At 40.1% G+C, this 27,543-nt stretch overlaps 2 protein-coding genes and 1 pseudogene across 3 annotated transcripts; all 3 read left to right on the top strand.

Moving 5' to 3' along the window:
* The first annotated feature begins 2,557 nt into the window (after window positions 1-2,557).
* On the top strand, window positions 2,558-11,385 carry LOC140941302 (integrator complex subunit 15-like). Of its 2 annotated transcripts, XM_073390282.1 has the most exons (7): window positions 2,558-2,663; window positions 3,357-3,721; window positions 4,862-4,957; window positions 5,609-5,795; window positions 8,019-8,594; window positions 9,891-9,930; window positions 11,136-11,385. In XM_073390282.1, the coding sequence occupies exons 1-7, from the start codon at window positions 2,636-2,638 to the stop codon at window positions 11,173-11,175; spliced, it is 1,332 nt and encodes a 443-aa protein (XP_073246383.1). In that variant the 5' UTR covers window positions 2,558-2,635; the 3' UTR covers window positions 11,176-11,385. The 2 variants fall into 2 exon arrangements, with proteins under 2 accessions (XP_073246383.1, XP_073246384.1); XM_073390283.1 differs by lacking the exon at window positions 4,862-4,957.
* A 3,826-nt stretch (window positions 11,386-15,211) lies between these two features.
* LOC140940907 (sodium/potassium/calcium exchanger 3-like) lies at window positions 15,212-18,296 on the top strand. The gene has a single exon (XM_073389870.1). It carries the CDS (start codon window positions 15,216-15,218, stop codon window positions 16,788-16,790), a length of 1,575 nt encoding a protein of 524 aa, XP_073245971.1. The 5' UTR covers window positions 15,212-15,215; the 3' UTR covers window positions 16,791-18,296.
* Window positions 18,297-24,055: 5,759 nt separating this feature from the next.
* Window positions 24,056-26,266, top strand: LOC140940769 (sodium/potassium/calcium exchanger 3 pseudogene; annotated as a pseudogene).
* Window positions 26,267-27,543: the final 1,277 nt, after the last annotated feature.

Genomic DNA, 27,543 nt, shown 5'->3' with positions numbered 1-27,543 from the left:
ATAGCTGTAAAAATGAGTAACCCACCTATAATAATCTGTCTATTATTGTTAACTTATCTTACCTCTGTCTATACGATAATAAAATACGATGAGCTCATCCTTTAAAACATAAAGCATCCCATCTCAACAAACTGTTGAAAGCCTTGTTTCATCAGGTACGGGGAGGGGAGGGGAGGTAGGGTAAACGCAAATAAAAATAGCCATAGGGGAATGGGGCGGGTTTTGGAGAAACGGCCTGTTTCTATACGTTTTGACGTCATTATGGTACCATTCGGCTGAGCCCTATGTGCCTTTTGTTATTTTAAGATGCCTTTTGCTTTCCCAGAAAACCATGAGATTGGGAGTCTTGCCCTATCAGCACTTGGCTAGTGTCACTAGGGGACTTCTGTAAATTATATAAATGAGTTACAGTACTTTCTCATTTCATTTTTGTTTGTATAAATTTGTTTGACTCATTTGATATCCTAAAATTTGAGGTACAATTTGCTCCACACAAATAAAGATATTAATGCAAATGTATATCATCATATCTCTGGGAGTATTCCAAATGTTTCCACCTTTTATTTGAATGGTACTTAGCTCCTCATACAGACCTGCCAACCCCTGATAAAGGAAAATCTGTAGACTCATGAAAAAAAATCGGGAGATTCTACAAAAACTAGTAAGATTCTATTTTTTCCCGATCAAAATTAAACGACCCCTTTTCCATTAGGGGAATCAACTGTTTATTTTAATATAACCTTGCTTTAGTGTGGTCCGTTATGTAACAAATTAGATGCCACTTTTTCTTTGATGACTTTAAGAGGCCAGAAAATAGGTTATCACTGTGACGAAACATACAGCAGAGTCATTTCTTTGGGCTAAGACAACTTCATGGCTAAAATAGTTAAAGCTTATCCAGGCACAAGAATTTCCCCACAAAATTTATGTTTTTATTCAACAAGGTAATATTTCAATTTAGAATATTTCCCAGAAAACGATGAGATTGGGAGCCTTGTCATGAGACCGTGAGAAAAGTTAAAAAATCGTGAGACTCACGGCAGAATTGTGAGAGTTGGCAGGTCTGTCTCATATCACATTTTCTATCGAAACCTGTATGTAGTAGGAAGAAACTTTGTATCAAGTGGGCACTACAGCATTCTCTGAGGTGTCCGCTTAAATTATACAAGTTTCACTGTACATGTTTGACTCCATTCACACTGACTATTGATGTGGAAGGATATGAAATTGCTTCATGCATAACAGATGTACATGTTTGGAGCTGTATGTAAATCTTATTAATTTTTTTGGCTATTTATGAAAACTTAATGTAAGCTTAAAGGTATTACAGAGAAATATCCTTTGCTTCAACAAGACGGTACAACCTTCAAGTGTTAAAAAAATATATATTGCTGGTGTAATTATTATAGATACATAGTGTTGAGGGAAGTCTTTGGTTTCCTTTTTCTTAAAACCGAAAAATAATTGACTTACATTGTGCCGGGGTAACCGAGTCGAGGTCATCTGTTTATATCAATATTAAGCACACTCGAATGGACTGATCATTTTTACTGCTAATTTCTCCCATTAAACATCAAGGACGATGTTTTCCACTATTGCTGACCTACCCTTCTGCCAAGTTTCGAATTTCCACACCAAAACGATTTTCTAAAACATGCGATGTTAATATGCGATCATGCAAATTTCTGCGACAATTATTCCACTTGAAAAAATTGGCTTAAACTGTTTACGAGGTAATTATCAACAGAATATAATACAATTAACTCTCCTTCTCGGAAAAAAGCTGTTGCAACTATACTTTCCCTCTAACAGAAACTACTTTAAAGTTTACTTATCCCGAAAAGACAGCTTGAATAGGTGGTACTATTGGCATTATTGGAGATAACAGCAAAGTAATGAATACAATGGCATTAGTTCTGGGACTGTACCTTTACTAGCGGCTACGCTCGCACACTCGAATGGACTGATCATTTTTTCTGCTACTTTATCTCAATTAACTTCAGAGGCAATGCTTTCCCATAGAAGTAACCTACCCTCATGCCAAGTTTCGATGTTCAACACCTCACCGATTTCGAGAAAATGCGATATTACTGTGCGAACATTGAAACTTTTGCGGCACATTATTCCACTCGAGGAAATTGACCGAAACTGTTTACAGCTCTCATACGCGTTATTTTTCGGATTAATGCACATTTCACTCACCTGCTCGGAAAGAGATGTTGGAACTGCACTATCCTACCGTGACAAAGACCATTTTGGAGCGTCAGTATCCAGGAAAACCAACTTTAAAAGTAGTATTTGGAAATGGCAACGGCGCCATTTTCGAAAACTCCTCGAAGTTGCGCGCTTCTCTCTTCGTGACGTCACGATGGCCAAGATCGTCCGGACAAACAAACTACCAAGTTCACCACCCCCCCCCCGCCCCCTGGTTATACAGCACAGCGAAAACTTTTTGTGGACCGCAATCAGTGTTTCCTGCTAGAATCGCGGGCGCATCGAGACACCCACGGTTCCCAGTCTCTCGGGCCACGACAAATCTTCATGGCTAGGTAGCTTAGGCAAAGATGGCGGAAGATGGTTGGGGTAGTACTTGGTGCATCAGAATAGTTTGCGATAATTTTCCTTATTTTCAGTCATGAATGACTTTGAAGAAGATGCTTGGAGTGAGTACCAGTAAATCCTAAGATACGTTACTAATTCTGGGGCTGTTTTAATTTTATTTAGTCCAAATTTGGCTTGCTTGGGTTTTTGCAGTGTGCGCACTGGCGGTTTGGAACTCACCCTCTCTCTGTTTTTTTTTTTCCAGCATATTTTTTATAAGTCTTAGTTTTTACCATGTTCTTAGTGTACAGCATATTATTTTTATTCAACTCTAATCATGTGAAGCGCCTCGAGCGGTTAGTGGACATGTGCGCCATGTAAATGAACTATTATTATTATTATTATTATTATTATTATTATTATTATTATTATTATTATTATTATTATTATTATTATTTGCTGCCAATGAATCACAGTTGTTCAGTTAAGGTTTAATATAATTGTAGCCCCTTTTGAGCAGAGTATGCACACATAACGTTTTGCAGTGGTTTTCCCCAAAGTTCATTCTCCTGACAAGGCAAATGTTATTGTTATTTTCCTGTAATCTGATTGTTCACCTTTGTCAAGGTGGCCACAGTTATAGTAGTTGCACTGTAAAAACAAATAATATAATGCTAGGGGTCATTCAATAAAACTTTTACAAAATTTTGTAACATACAAGTGAAGCTATATTTTCAGAGTCTGACGTTAACAACATCCACATTTACACCATGGATACTAATTATTTGGTTAAAAATATTGTTCTTAATTTGTAGACATTGCATCCTGGAAAGTAGATATCCCAGGCAAAGTGTCCTACATCAAGCATTCACTGAGTTGTACACAGTTTCCTGAATGCAGCAGGAATGTTACTCATATGTTGGAGAGATACTTTACAGCGTATGCCCCGGACACTCCTCCTAATCCAGGGCTTTATTTGTCAGCTTTTCTTGATGATGTGATTGATTTGTACATATTTCATAGCAAAGCGGCAGGAGCTAAATCATTGTCTGCCATGCAGGAACTTCAACTTTTAGAGGTTGTCTGTTCTTGTTTTCAAGATCAAGTTTCTGACATTGTAAGATGTGAAGTGTTCTATTTACTGTTTGGAATATCTAATCAAGACATAAAAGATGGAAAGGTATGTATGGTAACTTGTAACAATTGTTAACATGTAAAAATTGTGCTTTAAAGTGATAAAACAACTTTTCCGTCCAATTCCTTCATATAAAAGCTCAAACCATGGGGAAATGGCTTAAGAGATTTTGCCTGGAAAGTGTATTGTACTGTTCACTCCGTACTTGTCAGACTTTATCTCTACAATAATATAATGATCATGAAACTTATCAAAGATCTGATGCACTGCAAGTGCCAGTAGCCTCAAATTGTTATCTTTAGGCCTTTCCATTCCTTTCCCGGGACCAATTTTCCCCTGCTGATTTTTTCACTTCCTCCCAATATTATCAATAAACTACAGTGAAAACCTGTGACTAAGATCTTAGTTTTTAAGAACCTGGTAGGCTAAAATTTGCCACCAGTTAGGCACCCTCTATACAAGAACCTGTTTAGCCTAAAATTTGAAATAGGTTCTTGTTTTCTAAAATGTATTTAAAGAATTCTATACAGTCACTTGGGCATATAAGGTAAGTCAATGTCATGAAAGATGTTAATCATTGTGGATAATGTGTATAAAGGGTTTAGTTTAATTGTTTGTGCCATGATTGTCACTTTGACGTTGATTGCGATGTTTCGACCATACACTGCAGGTCTTCATCAGTTGATAGTGTCAATTTACTGAATCGGACTATTTGTACCACCGTGGTTGTTCGTGATTGGTGTATCACAAACCTTGCTCATGGTTGGTGGGTTTCGATCCAAAGCATTGTTGGTATTGTGAGAGGAAGAAACTGATCCCTCAGCGGTCAGCTGTGGTAGAGATCGGTTGTCATGTTGTCTGATTGTAGGCATCCAGTCACGCTTCAGGAATCTCAATTCCACTGTCCCTATTGATGTTGTTAGGGTGAAGTCTTATGTCAATAGCCTCTTTAACTCTACAAGAGTGTGCGGTCGAAACATCGCGATCAATATCAAAGTGATGATTGTGACACAAATTATAAAACTAAACCCTTTATACAAGACAAGTCAACATTCAGAATTACAGTTATCGGCGACATAGGTCCCGCATCATCACTCCAACTGCAATATAATGATATCCTGGTTTTATACAAGGAATGAGCTGAATACCACTAAAAACTCTTTGTAATGAACTGCATGATATCAGGTTGACAAGAAAGTTGAAATTTTAACCAAATTGGTTTCCATGGCTGTTGCACTACAGTGTGATCATCTGCTGGAATCCATGGCCATCTGGATGCAGGTTTGTGTTAAAAGGCGGGGTTTCCAATCTTATGAGATGGTGCAGCTTTGCATTTGTTGCATCCACATCATAAAGTGGAAAAAGTAACTAGATAATTTAAATACGCTACTTTGCTTTTGAAAAATCATGCATCATAACCTCTCAAAAATTCAAATTTTCTGAATTAAAAAAAAATAAACATGTGCAGGGTTGTGCTCCAAGTAAAATTAAAGGGAGCCTAGTGCTCTGAACCTGTGAAATCTAGGGTGCCAGCATATGACTTAATGAAAAAACTATGATTTCCTCGTCCCCCAAGAGCAACACTGAGTAAGTTGCCAGGGGCCAGTGGGTGCTGCTAGAGTGCAGCCTTGATGTAAATTATTGTCCCCCAATAGACTATTTTTTGCCACATAATATGACCTCCCGAGAATTCTGCATAGTTTTCCAATATTTTGTGTTAAGATTGTCACTGAGCTTGGCGACTTTGTTTTGAACTTTGAATCTCTGCTAACTACCCACTAATTTACCCTTTATCTCTATATGTCCCTTGTTCCTTTTTTTCCTCTCTCTCATAAAGGAAAAATGCCTGGTTGCAGGTTTAGTCTCTGGGCACAATTAACACCTAAGACCAGTCAAATGGTCTTAATTTTGTGGCACTGATCTTTATTTCAGAGGCATCACCACAGACCTGACATTGTGTTAAAGGTGACATCTGCCATTGTTGAAGACTACACCCGTCTCATTCCTGCGTCACTTCCATTCCTTGAGACGTTAGCTTCTCACTCACCGCTGATGGCTTGTCAGTTGATGATTGCACTTATTAACTTGTACCCAGTTGTCACAGATATCAAACAGAAAGGTCAGACTGATAGAGAGCCAAAGAGAAAATAGCTGACATTTTACAACACCACCACTAGTTTCCCTAAAAAATAACGTCTGAGAAACGAGTGCAGAAATTCCATACTGACAACGCATCACTACCCAGATCTGAGTAGTGCTTCTAATTGGTTGTGCTGCATGGGAAGGTTGCTTCATTCAATCAGAAGCACTACCCAGATCAGCGATGCATCATCAGTATGGAATTTCTGTTCATTGTTTCTCAGACGTCATTTCATGGGAAACAAGTTGTGGCGTCACAAAATGATGGCTGTTTTCTCAAGCTAAATGATTGAGTGATTTAAAAATGGTTGAGTGCATGAAAGAATGACTCCCTTATCTCACCAAATAATAATAGACTTTGTGGCTGGTATATAAAAAAATCTAGGCACAAGTAACCTCATACGGTATGTATTCTCCTCACAATTCTGCAATGTTTATCTCACTCTCCAAAATTCTTATGTGCCTACCTCGCAGGCTACCAAGGAAACAGTTAGCTTTCCTCAGACAAGCACTTCTCCCAGACTTTGATATTGCTCTTTAGACTCTTTACTATCAACAAATAGGCCACTTGCACTAAGAGGTCACATGACCAATGGTTCCTTTAAACAATGAGTTGGAATCTTGCTGATGCCAAAAATTGACAAAGCGGATAAAAGTTATCTTACACCCAAAATTTGAGAGGAAAGGCATTTAAGGGAGATATTTTATGGCACTTTGATTTTTCAACAAAGTACATGTAGTATGATTTGTATTGGCTGCCATGTTGGAGGGCATACTCTTGCTCTCCAACATGGCGGCCAAAACTACTTTTTGCTTGTATCTTGTTGAACGTTTGATAGTTATGCTCAGATGTGCTGAAAATGTTACCATATCATCTTTTCGACAATTTCCTTGAAGTTTAAGTGCAAAATTTCTGTTGAGAAAGAGGTAATTCATAGTTTTAAAATCACATTTTGGTCACGTGACCAGCTAGGAACTTACTCATTTTAAGAAAATGGTGTGGGTTTGAAAAACTTAATCACTATTATTTTGTTTAAGATATGACCCACTAATGGTTTTTTTGAAGGCAAAATCAGATAACTTTCATTTTCATAAGAATGTTGTCACATGACCTCTTAGTGCGAATGGTCCAGCTGACTGATTGTACATTATTAAAATGTTCTATTAGGTTTTAAAACAAACCTGTTTTCTGTATGTAGGCTGTGAGCAATTTCTCATTAGTCAAGTCCAGGCTTGGCAAGACTGGAAAGAACTAATGTTCCAAGTGGCAGCGTGCAAAGAAAGTGGTTTCCGATAGCCTGGGGCTAGTGGATTTTGCTGTCGGGGTAGTGAATTCTGTCATTAACTTGCCCAATCGACAAGTGATTTTTTTTGGGGGGGAATTCAAATTACAGAAGAACTGTAATCAATCCTGCTCATCATTTTTTTTTTTTCAGGCTAGTTGAAATGACTTTCGGGCTAGTACATTTTATACTAGGTACAGCTTGCCCGAATAGCAAGCTGTAAAACTGACTTTTTTTGCACCCTGCAAGAGGGGAGTGGCCCCTTCTCTCTCTGTTACACAACACCACAGTGGAGAAAAAGCCAGAATAAAATTAGACTATGAGGAGAACTTATGGGAGGGATATTTATGGCATGCTTGCCCACAAATCAAGGGACTCACTGCTACCGGTCTGTTCATTGCATCATTTTTGTGAATATTATTGTTGCTTTTTGTAAAGCACAGTCATGAGAGAACCCATAGAACCAACCAGTACATGTAGCTAGTACTGCCATGCATATGGCACTAAAAATTCCTTTTTAGAGACACGAGTACAGCAGCCTTGGCCATGACTGCTTACAGTTTTCAAATTTCCATTCCATTTATATTTTTTCTGTAAATTATTTGGAGCAATACCCTACCTCTGTTTTTATTTAAACATATTTTATTGACGAAGTTTGCCCTAAGAGTAAAAAAACTCATTAAGAAGGCTCACAAGAACTTTTGTAATCCAATGAGATAGATGCACAGAAATAAACGGGTATTCTGAAGTTGAATCTAATTTGACTTGTAAAGGTTAGTTTTCAGGCTACTATCTTTTCATCCTTATCTGCGGCGGATCTGCGAAAAAAAAATTATGGCAAATACAAAATTGGCCCATCTCAAAAAATCTCTTTTACTGTAAGAGAATTATCTTGTTTGTAACAAAATCTTTGTTTTCAGCTGAGATACCAGTCAGTGGATCATCAAATGTTCCTCCTCTGTCTCTCCTTAAAGTTGTGGCCTCGTGGATCAGTGACAACCCAGATCTGTGTTTAACAACTTGTCCTGCTGCTCTACTCACTGCAGGACGTCTGCGGGGATCACTGGCACCACCCGAATCAACCCCACTCCCCTCAGGTCCAATATTGGGCCTGCTGCGCTGGGTTGTGCTAATGCCACTTGCTGGGAATTACTCAGCAATCGATGGACATACCCAGCGTGAGTTAAGATTGTTATACTCCCAGCTTCACTTGGCCATAATTCAAGCATTCTTATCGGCTGGAAAAAACGAAGAAAATCCGCAAGACGAAATGGAATTGGAGCCAGGAGAAGTTATGGACGAATCTGATTCGAGTCACCTTATTAAAGGAGCTGATTTGAGGGAATTAACGCAGGATATGATAAATTTGATCGAAAAGATTAAAACTGCTGAGTTCAAACACAGCTTCGTTGATCAACAAGTTCAGCTGTCGTTGGATAGATATGCGCAAACTTTGCAAGTTGCCATAGCAACTGGATGTGTTTCAGCCAGCAAAGGTGAGTTAAACTGACAAACAAAAGGACAGAAAATTTTCATTATTTATTTTAAATACTTTATTGGGGGCGTTCAAGCAACTCTCTCGCTTAGCTTAGTGTACCAGGAATCTGATTTACATCTTGGTATTCTTTATTCTCCACAGCAGCTCATGTGTTTTCTTCTACAACATCACTTAGCGACTTCTACTGAACATAACTAGAGAGCTTAAGCAACGACGACGGCGAAGGCAACGAGAACGGCAGAAAAGCAATAGGTTTAGATTGGCAAAACAACAACTTTGCACGTGCATCACGCTTGTTGGTACATTTCTCTGCCGTCACTGCACGACTACGACGTGAAACTTCCTAATTTCACGTTTTAAGGTGATGTTACACGAGACGATTCGCAACGACGATTTTTTGCGCAACACAGTGTTGCAACATTGTTGCGACATTGTTTCGAATGGTTACAACATTGTTCCAGCATTGCAACGCTGTGTTGCGCTAAAAATCGTCGTTGCGAATCGTCCCGTGTAACATCACCTTTATTGAGGACGGGAACACATGACATCGATTTTCTTTTTGTGACCTTAGATACAGTCCTTTAGAATTCAATCCTGAAAAAATCGCCAACGTGAAGTTTGAAGCAGCGCGAATTCACTTTCAGTTGGGTAACGTTTTCGCTGCCGTTGCCGTGAGTCGTGGTCGTTGCTTAAGCTCCCTAAAGGTGTAAAAACCCAAAATCTAGTTATTGTTTTATTATACTTAGTTTTGAAGAAAATAACGACAAATAGACCGTCGTACGTAACACGGTTTGACATCGCTCTTTGGGTATCATGAATTGCTCGCGTAGCCTACAGCAAAGTCAGTTATATGCTAGCAGGTAACTAACTAATCTCTAGGTTGCGCTTATTTCCAAAATTAACTGTAGGCTTTTAGCCAATGAGGAAAGGGATAGTGAGCACAATGTATATTAGTAAAATCCAGCTAGTGGTCTATTCTTAATGCTGCATTCTGATTGGTCAAGCTACTAATAGGCTATATGTTATAGCTCACTAGAAGCGAAAAGCGCCAAAACAATGGCGGCTGAATCGCGTTTTGCTAGCTAAAGTTGTTTTGTCTTGATAATTTTGACCAACTCGATGTATTTTACTAAAACAATTATTCCTCTCGTCCTCATGGCCTCTGAGTCAATAGCCCATTCGGCCTTCGGCCTCATGGGCTACTGACTCAGAGCCCATTCGGGCTTGAGGAATAGTTGTTAAATAATGGAGGCTGACCGCCACCATTCCTGATTCTAAGCTTCTTTTCTTGTAGATGAATTGGTCGCGATGACCAAACTCCTGCCAGCTAACCGGTTGGTATTACTGTTATTTTCAAGTATAAATTAGAGGATCTATTATGATTTTTGTTATTGCTAAAAGCATATTGGAATAAACGAAAACTCAATTTTCTATCGTGTGTTTTCACATGACGTCATGGCGGCCATATTTGTGTCCCAAAACAATGAAACAGCGGCCATGTTTGTGTCCCAAACCAGTCCTGTGGGAGTTGAACTCTTTTCTTATGTAAACGCTTTCTTTTGTTCCAATAAATTTGCATAGATGCTGGTCACTTGAGTGAAAACACAGAATAGGAAATAGACCTTTTTACCGATACAGCGGCCATATTGAATTTATTAGATTTGAGGACTATTATGGGATGCCCAGGGGGCACTCGCTCAGTATTTACGAGTGCTTTTCGGGCAAAAAAGAGAACTTCAATGTATTTTTCTCGGGAAAAAGGCGAGCATGATTACATCCAAACACGGCACAACGATCTTTTTTTTCCCATTACAATCTTTTTCTAGGAAAACTTGAAGACAAATTGGCCCGAAAGGCGCGCGTAAAAACTGAGCGAGTATATCGGATCGTGCTCATGCCCCCTGGGCATTCCATAATACTCCTTAAATCTAATTAATTCAATATGGCCACCGTGTCTGTAAAAAGGTCTATTACTACTACTCTACCTAAACTGCGAGTACAAATCTTTGGTTTTTGTTAACCGGGATGGAATTGAATTACAACTCGATAAAACGGACCCAACTTTTTCAACTTCAACTTTTCAAGTTATAGTTAACTTTCAGGGTTCTATCAAGGGTATTTGAGGGGTAGAAGCTTCCCCCTCCCAAAAAAAAATATCGGACCTAAGTGTAACATTGTCAGAACGTGATCACGACTAAAAAATAAAATAAAATACCACTGTAACATTTCTCAAAATTGGGTCTCAAAATGCACCAGATGGCATCTCAGCGCATATTCATTTCAAAAAATTTCCGGGGAAGCATGCCCCCGGACACCCCCAAACCCCGGGACTTCTCCCCCAAACGATAAATCCTAGATAAAACCCTGACTTTATGTCGTTTTTGTTTCCTAGTGTGTTATTTTACAGCTCTTTTGTTTATTCACATAACTCTTAAGGCTGCAGTGTGCAACTCAGATTTATCAACATTTTTTTCCTGCCCCATTTAGTCTTTGAAATGTTCTGTTTTTAGAGTCTAACATCTTTTCTCCTTTTCAATAGGTTGCTAAGGACAGTTTCAGAAAACTTGGGCAGCAGTTAGTTCAGATAAACTACTCCTTATAACTGGAAATATGACGTTTGTTTTACCAGCATCTAAAGATCAGAGTCTTGGCCACGAAAAAAAACTACGGCAAAGCTGGTTTCAAAATATTCAATGTTCATATACAGCATGCATTACTTTGTGGATTCAAATGAAAAAGTGTTTCAGCCCGCTCTCCTAGGGAGTCATTAAAGCCGGACCTTAAAATGATCTGACCGACTGAAACGTCAGTAAATTGTCACTGAAAAACTAACTTTGCGTTCTTTTCAACTTTTTCTTAATTATTCCAACTCGTTCAGACTTTTAAAATTTGGGAAATTTAGCTGGAGCTGAACGGGCAGGACCACGTCCGAGCTCAGAAAGATACATTAAAAATTACCACCTTGCCATTGGCCGAAGTCATATTACAAGACAGGAAACTCGTCACAGTCGGGATTCCGTTGAACGGAATACCTTCTCATGAGTTTAGGGACGGTAAACCGTCTTAAAGTCGCGAACAGTGTAAATTGTTTTGTAATAAGATGGCAAAATGATACATTGAAAGGATCTTTATATGCTATAGAACATCTCATCACCAAAAAAGGCACTAAGTTCAAAGATACAGCTGATGTAGCCAGGAGCGATATCTGTTGTCAGTGCTCGCCTAAGCTTTCTGTTCGTCTTCTTCTGCAGGGGCCTTTTTCTTGGGCGCCATCTGCAATTGTGGCTTTCTAGTTGCAGTATTTTCCTTGTGTGCAAGCGCAAAAAAGTCGTCGTGATTTTCGCGTCTATTATGAATTTAAGACATGTTTCAGTTTAAGACGAGTTTCCCGTCTTATTTTGCCGTCGGTTTAGACTGGAAAAAGATAAATTTGTGACGGAAAACTCGACCGGATTCATATCGGTCGAGTTTTCCGTCTGTAGACGAGATTCCCGTTCAAGACGTTTTTCCAGTCCGTCTCAATATGAATTCGGCCACTCACGTTCTCAACAGAGCTTTAAATGTGGTTATTTCATGACGTAGTCACGACCGGTCGTATAGAGACAGCAATAAAATGGACAGAAAAGAGTGATGTGCGTGCAGACTGGTGCAGAGTTCGTGCAAAGTTATTGTTTTGATTATGAAATCAATTGCTTGTTTGACGTTCTCGCTGCCCGGGTTGGCGTCGTGGTTTCGTAAGGTGGGAGAAAACATGCAGCTTTGGGCCTAGCTTAGGATAGCCAACAAAGACCAATTTTTTTCCTGATATTCATCAGCTTTTGATATTCCTCAAGTCACGCGCGGAGTCACTACGCAGAGCTCAGACTGAGAGGTGCTTTACTATTCGGTCTCAACCATCCAGCAAAATCTCGTGAAAGGCGTAAAGAGGTAAAAAAACAACCAGGAGAAAAAAAGCGGCTTAAAAGAAACTGAAGCAAATCTAAAAATGGATGTCTTTTTCAAACACAATACTCACCTCGGCAAAGTCAGTTGAAAACTAAGGAATTAAACGAGTGGCAACCCTGAAGAAGCAATATCAAACGGCACTCAGCGTTATCAGAGGGTCTTGTACAATATTCACATGACTCGAAATCAATATAAGAAATCTTGACTAAACTCATTGCTTCTCATTCATTAAAAAAGCTGCTTCCATCATTGTGGAGATCACTCAAAAATTGTTTATTTGCGGACCCTAGTCATCAAAGGAAGCGTTCTTTCTCCTTCCACAAAAGTTACGGTGCAGTTTTCTAAAGCAGGTTTTCTTCTCTTCACCTTTAAAAACTTAAAATTGTTTCTGCAATAAACGGTGAATTCAAAACCCGCCACGGTTGCCGAGAAAGCGATGTGAAGAATCGTAATGCACAATTATATTGATCACTTGTAAAACGAACTAACATCCTAACTTTGAGTGTACTCATTGTAAGTCCAGCCTGGTACAAACTTTGACTTCAATAACTACATAAACTACATAAACTACACTGAGTTAATAATAAAAATAAAAGGCTATTCCAGGGGCGTAGCTAGGGGGGGGGTCCTGGGGTGCCCGTGACCCCCCCTTGGTAGGCCTTCTTTTGAGCAAACAACCTACAATATTCAGGTGGCGAAAACGCCATGACAATATCTTGGCCGTAAAAGCCATTGTTGAAAAGCCCACTTTTTTAAAATTTGTTTTTTTGTAAAGTATTTTCGTCAACGGCTCTTGTCTTTAGTTAATATGGGCCTTCATGCCGCGATAATACGACTGAGCCCGCTGATACACGAGGGAGAGCAGCGGTATAAACCATATATAGTCGGCGATCCCCGGATGGTGACTCCCCCTTTGAAAAATCCTGGCTACGCCCCTGTATTCAAATTAATCAGTTCGTCATAGCACCTACAAGATATGATTCACTCTGCTCGTGACAAGATCTGGATTCTTTACGAGATATCCTAAGTACCTCATCTTACCAGTAATATTGATACATTCCGGTTTTTATTACATTTTTTCATGAAATCAATTTTTTTTGTACTGCAAATGTCGCATATTTTGTACTTCGCACTGAGCAACAAATGTATTCATCATCATTATTATCATCAGGGGCACCCAACGAGGATATAGCTCAAAACCACTTAACATAGCATCGTTGAACGTATTTTAGTATTCAAACGGTAGATATAGGCATATTTTTATCCCCTAAAAGCTTTCCATCTGTTCGGATTTCCTAGTTGAAAGTCTAGTGATCCGAAAATTATAGGGAGAAAAACTTACCTTCTCGAAAATTTCAGCCAGGAAAAGGCTCCCGAAAATTCTAGGTGGCCTTTTTTAAGGTCAAAATCCGTTAAAAATGGGTAATTATACCATTTTGTAGATGTTCGAAAATCCTAGGAGAGGCAGGCAAGCAAGAAATTTTACAACAAATGCTCCGAAAATTCTAGATCTCAAATCGTCTTCCGAACAGATATTTTCCCGAAAATTGCCGTTGGGTGCCCCTGTATCATCACCACCATTATTATCATCATGATCGTCATCACCAATCTTTGTTTGCACCCAAACCGTATCATTCATATTTACTTGATCTTGCTAGAAGTCGTGACAATTTACAATAGTGGGCATTAATGCTTAACTAATACAGATATAGTCCATTAAAACTTTATACAACAAGGCCTCTTCAGTTTAAAATGTGTTAGAAATAATCTTTCCCATGGAATAATTTCCATGCAATTAAGTTGTAAAACTTTAGATTTAGCAGATGTCTTATCTCTGAGGGGAAATTGTTCAACTAGTTTAGGCTTCCTTTGCCCTCTTGGTCTGGTTTCTAATTGTGTGTACACATGAAATATTGGTGAAGATCCTTTTCAGGATTATTTTAGATTTTATGCGGATTAATTATACCTAACTGTCTAATTAGTGTTTTGTTTTCAACCTTTCCCTACCAATGTCATCCAAGTTTTGGTTTAAAAAAGGGAGGATATTTGTATAAGAGAAATGATTCAAAGCCTGCGGACCGGTACGAATTCAAGGAGCAATCTATTGAACGTGGTGTCCGTGTCCAAAAAAGTTTAATGATTCAGTCAGTCGAGTGTATCGACAATCGTAACTTATAAAATACCGTAAAATTCCGAAAATAAGCCCCGGGGCTTATATTTTTCAAAGACCCTTTTTGAGGGGCTTATTTTTGGAGGGGCTTATGTACGGAGGGAAATTTGCGTTTCAAAATCGATTGGGCTAGCCTTATAGTTAGCCTGAAATTCATCCGATTGCCTCTAGTCGTTTTCTCCTCTCAACAACGGAGGGAGTAATAACGACTCGAAGTAATCGGATGAAATTCAGGCTAGCCTATAGTTGGAAGAAATTTACCGTTTTTGCTTTGTTTTACTTTGTATTTGAGGGCAATTTCCAAGTACAACCCCCCCCCCGGGGGGGGGGCTTCTACATGGAGGGCTTATTTTCGGAATTTTACGGTAGTTCATACACTGCAAGCACCGCGACACTCGGCAGAATATCATCAGAGGAAACCGGAACATTTTCACACCACCCACCCCTGGCTAGGACTCATTTTATAGCCTCTCGAACATCACTTCCTTCATTGTCTGTCTCAAAATGGCACGAGAGGGAAGGGTTCTTTGCCGGTTTGCTCTGCTGTTTTTATTTGCTTGTTTCATTTTCCCAACTGTTCTTTACAAGTCTATATCGCCGAAATCACCACGAACAAACAACCCTGTGGTCGTTTCCAGTCGAACGAGGAAGTCAGTGGAACTAACTGACAACACGAACAACACGAACAACTCGACCATGCTGCAAAAAGTGCTGACGTTGATGAAGGCCCTTGCCGATTCGTCTTCTCCGAAAAACTGTGTTAAGCCATCCATAGATGAATTTCCAGATGACTTTATGACTCAGTACCAGCGACAAAAGCAAGGAGGTGTCGTCATTCACTTTCTATTAGCGCTTTACATGTTCATTGCTTTAGCGATTGTTTGTGATGACTACTTCGTTCCTTCTCTGGAGCAAATCACCGACAAGTTACATATGCACTCCGATGTCGCCGGTGCCACTTTCATGGCCGCTGGTAGCTCTGCTCCTGAATTATTCACTTCTGTTATCGGAGTTTTTATAACAAAAAGTGACATCGGCCTTGGTACTATAGTAGGATCTGCAGTGTTCAATATACTTTTTATCGTGGCCATTTGTGGTTTGTTCGCTGGCTCCAAGCTGCGTCTGTCCCGGTGGCCGCTGCTGCGTGACTCGTTGTGTTACTTGTTGAGTATTGTTGCTTTGATCGCCATTACTTACGACAAAAACGTGTTCTGGTACGAGTCATTAGTGCTGGTTTGCATGTACTTATTATATGTTTTGATCATGTACTTCAACCAATCCCTTGAGGGTTGTTTTCAGAGATTAACAGGATTTGAAGAGGGAGACAATGACTTGCCTAAGAATAGCTCAAATGATGAGGAAGGAAAGTCACTCCTTAGAAATGAAGAAAGCTCAAACCCTTCAGAAGATTATCAAGAAGAAGAAGTACAAATTATTGACAAAGATGAGGATTCACCATTTTCAGTACCTGAAGGCCTAATTTCTCGATCCCTTTGGATTGTAGCATTACCTCTCACGTGTCTTTTTTATGTGACAATTCCTGACTGCCGTAAAGAAAGATGGGAGAAGTGGTACCTTGTTTCATTTTTTGTATCTGTGGTATGGATTGCGCTTCTCTCATACGTCCTTGTTTGGATGGTTGAAATAATCGGCTTCACGCTTGGCATCGATGACGTCATAATGGGCCTTACTTTTCTTGCAGCAGGGAGTAGTGTGCCAGATGGGATATCAAGCCTGATTGTTGCTCGTCAAGGAGACGGGGACATGGCTGTCTCAAACACAATTGGAAGCAACGTATTTGACATCTTATTATGTCTAGGACTTCCTTGGCTTCTAAGGACCACAATAGTTGACACTGGAGGCTATGTAGTGGTTTTAAGTGGGAGCATCATTTACACATCAATTTCTCTATTTGGTACGGTCTTTGTTACCTTACTGTTTGTAGTTTTAAACAAATGGTATTTAAATAAGTGTCTTGGAATGATACTTCTTTTTCTTTACTTTGCTTTCATTACAGTTGCAACCCTATTTGAGCTTAACTATTTTGGGGATTTCAACATGCCAATCTGTCGGACATAGTGAAAATTAGCCCAGCAGATACGTAGCATTCCACACAGATGATCTTAGGGCTTTGACATGCATTCCTTCCCCCTTGAATGTAGGAAGAAAGGAGTGTGTGACAAATCACTAAGAACGTCTGCATGGAAGGCTAGCAAGTACACTTGTGCCATGGAAATCTAAAGTTAATAGATAAATATGTATATCACAGTCTTACTTAGAAATAACCTTGCTCACCAGTTTCCTATAGCTTAGTGGTTAGAGCATTGATTCGCTGATTTCTTCTTTTAAATTGGTATACGGTGACATTAACAGATTGCAACTGAACATTTTTGTATTCACCACAATTGCTCAAACTTGACTTGACTCTTGTAATTTTACAGTGAGTAAAATAACATACATAACATACTTATGGGCAATATCAGTTTTGGTTGGTGGCAACGGTTTTCTGTCTCCTCTGCATTTGTCCCAATTTAGTTTGTCATTATGGGTATAGCTAGGGGTTTTTTTATCCCTACCTGATTACAGGGCTCAACGTAATGGCCAGTCAATGGACAATGTCTGGTCGTAATGGCAACTTAACCAGCCAAATAGCTTCTTACCCTGGTCATGTTGACCTGTCATGAATACACTCTCATTCTTGGAAAAACAGCCAAATCCTCACATGTGAATCTTACGTTTTGTCTCTTTGTAAAACTACAATCACAGTTACTGCGTTTTTCAAAAATACGACATATCTCATGACAAGTGCTGAAAATAGCATTTGGAAGCCTCCAAATTTGAAAATTTTCTGGGGGAGGATACCCCCAGACCCCTTTACGAGGCTTGTGCCTTCTACATTTCCCCCCGTTACAAAAAACCTAGCTATGGCCTGACTTTGACCAGTCAGAAATGAGACTTGACTGAGCATAAATTTCTTAGGGTGGTCATCATGTTAGGCCACCGTCCAAAAATTATTTTTAGCCCTGGACTAACATTTTACAAGGATATTATCCAGTCTTTAGGGACCGTTCATTTTTTTTAGGGGCGGCTGGTGGGATTTGAGGGGGAACCATGAAAAGAATAATTGGCTTTAAAGGGGGGTCAGAAGAAAAATATTGGGTGTAAAGGGGGTCACCAAAAACATTCCTTCAAGTTTTGCAGTGATGGCATCCGTAGTAATGCAAACGGCCTGCCAGTATGCCAAAAACCAGCATTTCTTACATTCAGAAACATCATAGTTTCCCAGGGAAGCATGCCAACGGATCCCCTACCTTATTACGCACCAAGAAACAATTCTACCCAACCAAAATACAAAATTTGCCAGCCCTCATATGAACAAACCTATTAAAAACAACATGGTCGTCCTCACTTGGTATACCATCAGTGCAGTAAATATTTTGTACTACAATAACGTTTGTTACTTTTTGAAGCTCCAAAAATTTCCCCCGCAGTTCTCATTTTTTTAGAATCAGTCTCCTTTGCAACATCAGCTTATACAGACAATATCCATTCTCTGCTTATGGCCATTCAGAAAGTCTATTTGATTTGCGTTCTGTTCCTTATTTCAGTTTTCTTCATCCTTTCTCACTCTCTTTCTTTCTTTCGTTTTATATTTGCTGGGGGGATGGACGGGGGGAGGGGGTTATCACAATTAATTTGATTTTGGGATACACGGGGGAGCCACCCAAAAAAATTTGTAATAAAAAGGGGGGTCTTCATGTACTACAGGAGCTACCCGTTAACTTCCACCAGCCACGCCGTCCCAATAAGAAATGAACGGTCCCTTATTAAGAAAACTCTCTACAGGTCATGTGAGTAGGTTGGCAGGTAGTGGGGAGCTTCCTAGCCTAAGTAGGTCAACCTGTATTTGCAGTGATAGACTGCTAGGACACCACACAGTTCTGAAAAGTTACAAGAAAGTAATCTTGTGTGATCAAATCTCAAAGCAAACTCAATATACTGAAAAATTTTCCTTATAATTTATTCATCATGAGATGGTGATGGGTACTGTATATTAAATTTGTAAGAAAGGTCAAGTTTCCAGAAAAATTGACCTTTAGAATAACCTATTCACTTTCAGAATCTTTTCCAGTTAGAAGCCTAATGATATCATTATTATAATATTAAATAAAATTATTAATAATTTTTTGGATTTGAACAAATAGGTGTTTATTTTTTTTTTGTAAATCTTAATTGAAGCGTAAAAAATATTAGAGGAGTAGTTGTTAAATATGATATGTCAAATTCTTTTGATGAATTGCAATTTAAATAATAATACCTTCTTTGTACCTGTACATGTGTGAGTCTCTTTGACAATTTTTACAAGTATTGATGCATTTGTATATAACCGGCAAGCAAGCTGTCTCCATAAAAATCAAATCTCTTTTTCCGGAAAAATTCTATCTTTTTTGCGAGCCAGGTTTCTTGGTTTAATCTTTACCCCGTAAAACTTGATTTAATAAATTATTATGATGACCTTATCAACATCATCATCATCACCATTATTATTCTTATTCTTCTTCTCATTATTATTATGCTACTACTAGTACACGCAACAGAAAAACGCACACATGTGCACGCAGGCTCGCTTGACTATGAGTGTGCTTCTCGAGTCTAACAGCTATGCCTCTCACCACTGGGTCTGCAAGCCACCCTAAGACATTTTAAGTTCTGCCTGGCAACCATCCTCGGAGACCCAGGGGCAGATAGTGGGGATGAGGGAAAGTCCAAACGGGCGGAAAATTGTGGCGCAAAGAAAAGTAAAGAACGGCGAGAAGAGCCCCTGGGGACAATGTCTTACCAGACCAGTTCCAAACGGTTGCCGCCATTTTGGCTTCTGATTGGTGCCAGAAAAACACAAGTTTTCTGGCACCAATCAGAAGCCAGAACGGCGGCGACCGTTTGGAACTGGTCTGGTAAGACATTGTCCCCAGGGGCTCTTCTCGCCGTTCTTTACTTTTCTTCGTTCCATATATATTTTTCCGCCCGTTTAGACTTTCCCTCGCCCCCTTTATCTGCCCCTGGGTCTCCGAGGATGCCTGGCAACCTGTATTTGATTGCTTAAGGTGGATGAAAAATTATCGACTTTTTCAAAATTGGAACATTTTTAGCAACTAAAGGCCTCTACTGAACTGTTAATCACTACAATTGATGTAAATTATCATTTTACCCTCTAAAAGCATTCTACTGGGTAGATTAAAGCGGCATATAGTGACCGAGCAGCCAAACGGGGGACTGGAAACTAGACCTTTAAGGGTCTTTCTTTTTTTCTTAAAAACTAGCCGTACGACCTGGGTTCGAATTTTGATGATTGTTAGGGAACATAAAGACGAAACTGTAAGCATTTTTTCAAACAAATCCCAAGGACAGTTTTTTAGTTATTATATAAAGAGACAATATTCCACACTTTTGGCTTTTGCAAAAATACTGTCTATAGGATTTCTTTCTCTCTCTCTAAAAACAATTATTTCTAAGTACTAAATAAATCCTGAATTTTTCAGATGGGATCATACGGTTAGTTTTTAAGGCAAAAGCCTTTAAAGGTCTAGTTTCCAGTCCCCCTTTGGGGCACTCCGTCACTATATTTCGCGTTATAATGTGCAAAAAAACTGTTTTTAGGGGTAAAATGATAATTTACATCAATTGCAGTGATTAACAGTTCAGTAGAGACCTTCAGTTGCTTTAAATTATTCAGTTTGAAAAAGTCAATATAATGAAAGATACCGTAAAATTCCGAAAATAAGCCCCGGGGCTTATATTTTTCAAAGAACCTTTTTGGGGGGCTTATTTTTGGAGGGGGTTTATATTCGGAGGGACTTATCTACGGAGGGAAATTTGTGTTTCAAAATCGATTGGGCTAGTCTTATAGTTGGAAGTAAATTTACCGTTTTTGCCTTGTATTGGGCAATTTTCCAAGTACAAGCCCCCAGGGGGCCTATATTTGGAGGGGCGATTTGATGGAGGGTTTTTTGCGTTGCCGGTTTGGGGGGCTTATATTTGGAGGGGCTTATACATGGAGGGGCTCATTTTAGGAATTTTACGGTATTAATCATCGTCAAGAGAGGATAAAGTTCAGCTGAGCTTTATCCTCTCTTGTCATCGTGGATAATGTGTTATAAAGGGTTTAGTTTCATCGTTCGTCTCACGATTGTCCCTTTGATATTGATCGCGACGTTTCGACCGCACACTTGAGGGAAGGGGGCGGCTGTACACCGGGTACTCGTCATTGGCGTTTTTTTCGTGCAGACCATTCGTTGCCAGTAGGCTCATGCCCTCCCAGAGGAAGTTTTTTTTCCCTAGCCATTTTTTCCTCAGGCAACTAGCCTGCGTATTTCCGATCGTCTCTGCTCTCCACCCGAAAAATAACGACCGGAAATACCGTATTTACTCGAATAGTCACCCAACCTCGAATTAGCGCCCACCTCGAATAGGCGCCCATCCTAGAGCCAGAAAAAGTTAATAAGCGCCCACTCCAGCCCCTCTCCCTCCCAATCAAACTCAAATACGCGCCCACCCCTACTCCACCTACTTGAGTGATAATGAGATTGAAATTGAAATTGAAGAGTACTAATAAGAGACTTCCCCGAAGTCGGAGTGTTCTCCGGAGTATTTTGCAGAGACCTTGCTTTGTTACTTCTTCGTGTTTTGTTACTGGCATTTACTGTTTTGTTGCAAAATAAAAATACTACACTAATTGCTGAAAATGGTGAAAATTTAATATGCGCCCCGCCTCGAATAAGCGCCCACTCTCAAGGTCCAAAAATTTAATAAACGCCCAGGGCGGTTAATCGAATAAATTGTTGGTTTTCACTTGACGTCACTAAAATTCAGATTAAAAAACTATCGATCCTACCGAGATTTTACTTTCACGATGCATTAGAGCAGCTGAAAACTAGTTTTCATACAAATTTTCTCTTCAGAAGGGTTTTTGGTTTTGTGATAGAGTACGCTTGAATTTCTAAGCTTTTTCACTATCTGAACGCTTGGAACAGGCTAGCTGTCATGTAGGTCAAAAAAGTGACTAATTTCAGGAAATTTTGCTATCCAAACTGTTCATGTATTAGAAAAAGTATTACTTTAATGTTTATGAGTTTCTCGAAGAATGAATTCACGCTTTTGTAGCAAAACTTGGTAACAGATGTTTCTGTTGGTTTCCGTCCGCCATGTTGGAGCTCATCCAGGTGAGCACCAGCATGGCGTCTCCATGTCTCCATTTCTGTTTCCTCTGGCAGGAACGCGTGACGCGCCCCTACGAATGTCTGCGGGGGAGGCTAGTCTCCATACAAATCTCTATAAGTTTGGGTAAAACATTTCTTCGGATATCTCGTATGCGAAATATTCCTCTGACCTGAATCTTGGCGAGGGTCTTTGCATATGTACCTCCTTTCATTTCCTAAATTCTGGACTTTATCTATTGAACGGTTTTGATTTTTATTTTGATCTATTTTGAATGGCGTGGCACTGAGAACCAGCAATACGGTTCGTCTGTGTTCGCAGGCTAGGGAAAGACGTGCCCAGGACTGTAGGCATGATGATCTCAGAGCTGGCTTATGAAATAATGAACAATGAAGTTGTTTTTTTTTCTTTTTTCTCTTTTGCCGTCTGTTTTTAGATTCGGGCAGATTGCATAAAAAATGATACATGTTGCCTTCTTCTGTTTATTTATTGTTTTGATGTAGTGCAGCGATCACGATACGGTACGGGACACGATAGCCTCCCCGCAGACGTCCTTTGGGGGAGAAATGAATGCGTGACAAACGAACCCCAAAGGACGTCTGCGGGGAGGCTAGGGACACGAGGGAGACACGAGTGTCTCTTGCGCGCGCCCCGTTCTTTCCTGCTCCCATCACTTCCTGTCCTGTAAACAGACGTTGTTTTATTTTTCTTTTCGTTCTTTTCAAAAACATCGGCAAGCTCGCGAACGAAGCGAGCGCGGAGCGCGAGAAAGAAAAATAAAGAACATTTTCGTCTATTTTCTTCTTCCCCCACCACTACCCCCTTGCGCTGGCGGTCAATAAATCCCCTGCGGTTTATATTTTATCATCCGCGCTCGATGTACTTTGAAACTTTGAAGGAAAAATAGAGGGTCTGTGAACAGGCTAATTACTTCCAAACGTCTGCTACGCAGGTTAGGTTTTGCCCTGCGGATGTAAACTTAGAAAAAATGAAACTTACATTTTTTCTCGACCGCCTTTTATGCACTTAAAATATAAGCTTATGCTTATCTTCCCTGAAGTACTCTGCCTCCGTTTGTCTCTAGATATGTAAACGAACAGCCGGCTTGATTCAACTTAGCAGTTAGTAAACAATCTGAACAATCAACATAACCGTCATCAAAAGAGTCGAATCCCTGTTTGCCGTAATATACAGTTGAAAATATAATGTCAAACAATACATGGCCAAACGGTCTTTATAGCGAAAATGGATTGGAAATTTATAGCATTTGAGTGTGAATTATGTATGTATTATGAAATTTGCCTACGTCACCGGTTTTATATCTTTCGAAGTGTAGATCCAATGTTAAAACCATTTCAGCCGCTGAGGCGGGAATTTCCACCACAAGCACTCCTACCTCGTTCTTGCAGGTCCTGCAGTTCTACCATGCTCTTGGCCTTAAAATCGCTATCATCACTGCTTTTGCATACAAAATTTACTGATCTAGGAAATCAAATCGATCGTACAGGAAACCCCTTTTAACAGACTTATACGAAATTATATACCCTGTTTAGAACAGGGAGGTCAAAAACCAATACCTTGTTCAGCGGGCAGCGGCACATCCTCATATAGGCCATAGAAGGTCCCCCCTGGGAAAGTGGGTTTATAGCAGCCCGAGCTCCCATAAAGGACTTCAAAGGACCGCAAACGAATATGCCAAAGAACGTAGAGCCCGCGTCCGGGCCCGTGTCGCAGACGTGACAGTCTAATTTTTCGATATAATAGCGGATATAGACCGTTTTCACTCCATTTATCTCTCAATTTGGAGAGGAAAACGGTGAACATTATTGAGTGACCTAGAATTCGCTGGAATCGCTCTGACAGTAAACTAGCCTGCGAGCAAGCTCTCCTATTTGGGCGAGTTAAACGAGTCTCGCTTGCCCAAATAGGAGAGCTTGCTCGCAGGCTAACAGTAAACAGCCGCGAGTGCCACGGATCGTTGATGGACGAGCTCAAGTCATACACAGCAAGATCATTTCCTTTGATTTAGGCTCGTTAAGAAGTGTCATCAAGTCGGCTACATGTGATTAAGCACTCTTTTATTTCTCTGGTATTGCAAGGAGTCACGAGGTGGTCATGGCATCGTCTCGAGCCTAATGGTCCCTTAAATTTCCGCATCGACAGTCACAAGGTTTAAAACATTTTTGCGGTCACAGAGTCTTTTAGCTGATTTAAACATGATAGATCGGAGATTTCTTCGCATTCTTCTCGCAGTTCTTTTCGCCTGCACTGTTCTTCCAAGTTTGCTTTTCAAGTTGATATCATCACCGTCATCAGCTGAAGAGGAGGAGCCCACAGAGCTGAGCTATAATCTCTCCCAAAGTCGAAATAATCGTTCGGCAAATATAAGTACAAGTGAAATAGGTTTATTCATCAGTTGTAGAAAGCCATCCTTAGATGACTTTCCTCCGGATGTAATGACTCAACAGCAGAGACAGAAAGGTGGAGTCGCTTTGCACGTTTTTTTGGCATTTTACATGGTCCTTGCGATAGCAGTCGCATGTGAAGACTACTTTGTTCCTTCCCTTGAACAGATCACCGACAAGTTGCAAATGAACTCCGATGTCGCCGGTGCTACTTTGATGGCCGTTGGAAGCTCTGCTCCTGAATTTTTTACCGCTAGTATCGGCGCTTTCGTAACAAAGAGCGATATTGGCCTTGACACTATAGTAGGATCTTGCACCTATAATATTCTTTTTGTTGTGGCCGTTTCTGGTCTGTTCGCTTCTGGCTCTGCAGTTCGCATGTCAAGGTGGTCTCTGTTGCGTGACTCATTGTGTTACTTGCTGAGTATTGTAGCCCTGGTTGTAGTCTGTAACGATAAGAAAGTGTACTGGTACGAGGCATTTGTGATGGTCTGCATGTACTTACTTTACACCGTTTTTATGTACTTTAACCAGCCCCTTCAAAACTACTTTCATAGGATTGGTACGAGTGACAGTGAAAGCTTTCCCACCAGCGATGCTAGCAGTGAGAAAAAAGGATTACTTCCGAAAGAAGATGAGAGCTCTCGATCATTTTCAGTTGACATCCAATACAGTCAAGAGGTTAAAGAAACAGACGAAAATAACGCTTCGCCGTTTTCGTTTCCTCAAGGAACTATTTCACGGGCTCTGTGGATAATTGCTCTACCAATCAAGTGCCTCTTTTTCCTGACAATTCCCGATTGCCGCAAAACGAGGTGGGAAAATTGGTACTTCGTCTCATTCACCGTTTCGCTGATATGGATCGGATCTTTTACTTATGGCCTGGTCTGGATGGTGACAATCATTGGTTTTACCGCTGGTATCCCCACTGTCATCTTCGCCTTCACTCTCCTGGCAGCAGGATGCAGCGCTCCTGAATGTCTCTCAAGTGTAATTGTCGCAAGAAAAGGTTATGGTGATATGGCTGTCGCTCAAACTCTGGGGAGCAATATATTTGACATTTTGCTCTGTCTAGGACTCCCCTGGTTCCTGAGAACCGTAGTAGAAGGGGATCACGTAAATGTTGTAAGCGGCAGTATATTCTACAGCACCCTTTGTCTGTTTGGAACAGTGATTTTGCTAATATTGTGCTTGATTTTGAACAAATGGTATTTGAATAAGTTTCTTGCAGTAATACTCTTCTTTTTTTACACGTGCTATGTCTCAATCGCCACCCTTTTTGGGCTTAATGTGTTTGGAGATTTAAACCAACCAACATGTAAGACATGATTGAAGACACTAATGGCCAAAGAACCCTTTTGTACTCACAGGCAGCCCAACAAATCTTGTTGGTGTCTTGCGGATGTCTTGCGGTTTCATCAATTAGAAAGACAGCTAAATTGATCTATCAAGCTAAAACACATTGACCTCTTGCATCAACTGGCACCTACGAGACGATGCAATTTTTAGTGGTTGATCTTATAACTGGCAACCAAGATTTTTTTCATGTTAGATAAGCTCTGGATAAGTTACAATAACAAGAAAAATCTGAAAAAAACTACATTTTTACGTAGCCATGGAAAGATCAAAATTTTAGCCAAAGTTGGGTTTATCTACAGATCTTGTCAGGCTTGTACATAACATGTCAGGTGACTTAATTTTTGGTAATTTCGGCGGGTTTTTTCATTGTGGTTGTGTAGAGGTATTAAAGGGAGAGTAGACTACGAGTCTCTCTTTTTCTTCAGACTTAGTGAGAGCAACGCACGCGCGCGGGAGCGGCGAAGCCGCGAGACGTCTCCCGTCTCGCACCATCAGTCACGCGCGTGGCCATTTGCGTGTCTCGCGTTTTGCTCGACGGACTACAGAAACAAGGGAGACTGCTCGTAGTCTAAAGGAAAAGAGGTTAGCGCGCAAAAGGCTCCGGTTATTCTGGGTTGCGAATCTCTTTCTTTGCAGTTTTAATAAAAACACTTTCAATAGCCGTTCAAAATTTTATCTGCTAAAAATACTATCGCCTGTTTACTAATAAAGGTGACTGGTTTTAGCAAGTTACGGTAAGCATTTTCTTGTCATTACTTGTAAGGAGTAACTAAATTCTCGAGAATTCGTGTGGGCAATGTAGCAAGTCTGATTAAGTTCAGAAATCAAGGAATATTTGGAAATGGGTTTTCGGTTGGGAAATAGGCCATTTCCGAGTTAGCGGCCTGCGCCTGCGTAGCAAGCGTTTCCGTTCGGTTTCGGAGCAAAGAACGGGGAACGAGAGATCGAGTTAAAGACAGCGCGAAAAATGGCGAGAGGAAAAGAGCGGGGAGGGGGTGAGGAAGAAAGGTAAGGAAACACTAACGCTATTGGACAAATATTCAAATATTCAAATATTCCCCCCCCCCCCCCCCCCGCCACCTTCGGGCTAAGCTTGAACTTCATTGTATTAGGCACTTTTTATACTACTAAATGAGAAATTTCTGCAATTTGATTGGCTTAGAGCAGTGGTGTTTCAGCTTAATTGGAAATGCCTACATGTGAAAATCACAAACCTTTTGCGGTTAGTAGTATAAACAAATAATAGCATGATTTGTACGTGATATTTGGCATGCATACCACTCACGATATTTCAAAATTGTCTCAAATTACGTATAGCAATTTCGAAATATCACTACAAATCATGCTATTACCTATACTGATATAATTAACATTTTTTTCTTAATAGTCGGTGATTTTTTTTCGGTCAGCTGTTTCTTGTCGATGTCTGACTCGACAGGCTCAGCATTTGCGTGACCTTTCGCGTGCAAAATGACGGAGTTTCTCGTCTGTCCCTTTTTCTTCCCGTTATCAAGTAAATAGCATTACACTCACTATGGTCTTTTCCTTTTTCGGGAAAGAACCATGATCAAGAGGCGTTTAGGCTACTGACGTGGCCCTTATGGTATTATGACCGATTTATTTGTTTGTCCTTTTTCAGTTCAAGCACCTGGAATCTCCGGGACAAGAGTTTGCGAGAGCAAACGCGTCTTTTCCGGATTTGGCCGCACGCGATGTTAGTACACTGAGGTAAATGATGGTGGGCGAAACTACTGTTTCCTCCTACTGAAATTGAAACAACTTTTTAGGCAATCCAGAGTAATTTTAGATCTGTAGAAATGCATTCCAAGCGGCGCTATAAAAATTGTATCTCT

Source organism: Porites lutea, chromosome 6 (assembly GCF_958299795.1).
Source record: "Porites lutea chromosome 6, jaPorLute2.1, whole genome shotgun sequence".
Classification (NCBI taxonomy): domain Eukaryota; kingdom Metazoa; phylum Cnidaria; class Anthozoa; order Scleractinia; family Poritidae; genus Porites; species Porites lutea.
Note: the sequence above shows the minus strand (reverse complement) of the source record. Positions and strands in the feature narration are given on the sequence as shown.

What these genes read in the sequence shown, in the direction of transcription:
- LOC140941302 (XM_073390282.1), top strand. Translation starts at nt 2,636, where the DNA reads ATGAATGACTTTGAAGAAGATGCTTGGA. An exon ending in CCATGGCCATCTGGATGCAG is followed by an intron (nt 4,958 to 5,608) that starts GTTTGTGTTAAA and finishes TCTTTATTTCAG; the next exon opens with AGGCATCACCACAGACCTGA. An exon ending in AAACTCCTGCCAGCTAACCG is followed by an intron (nt 9,931 to 11,135) that starts GTTGGTATTACT and finishes CCTTTTCAATAG; the next exon opens with GTTGCTAAGGACAGTTTCAG.
- LOC140940907 (XM_073389870.1), top strand. Translation starts at nt 15,216, where the DNA reads ATGGCACGAGAGGGAAGGGTTCTTTGCCGGTTTGCTCTGCTGTTTTTA.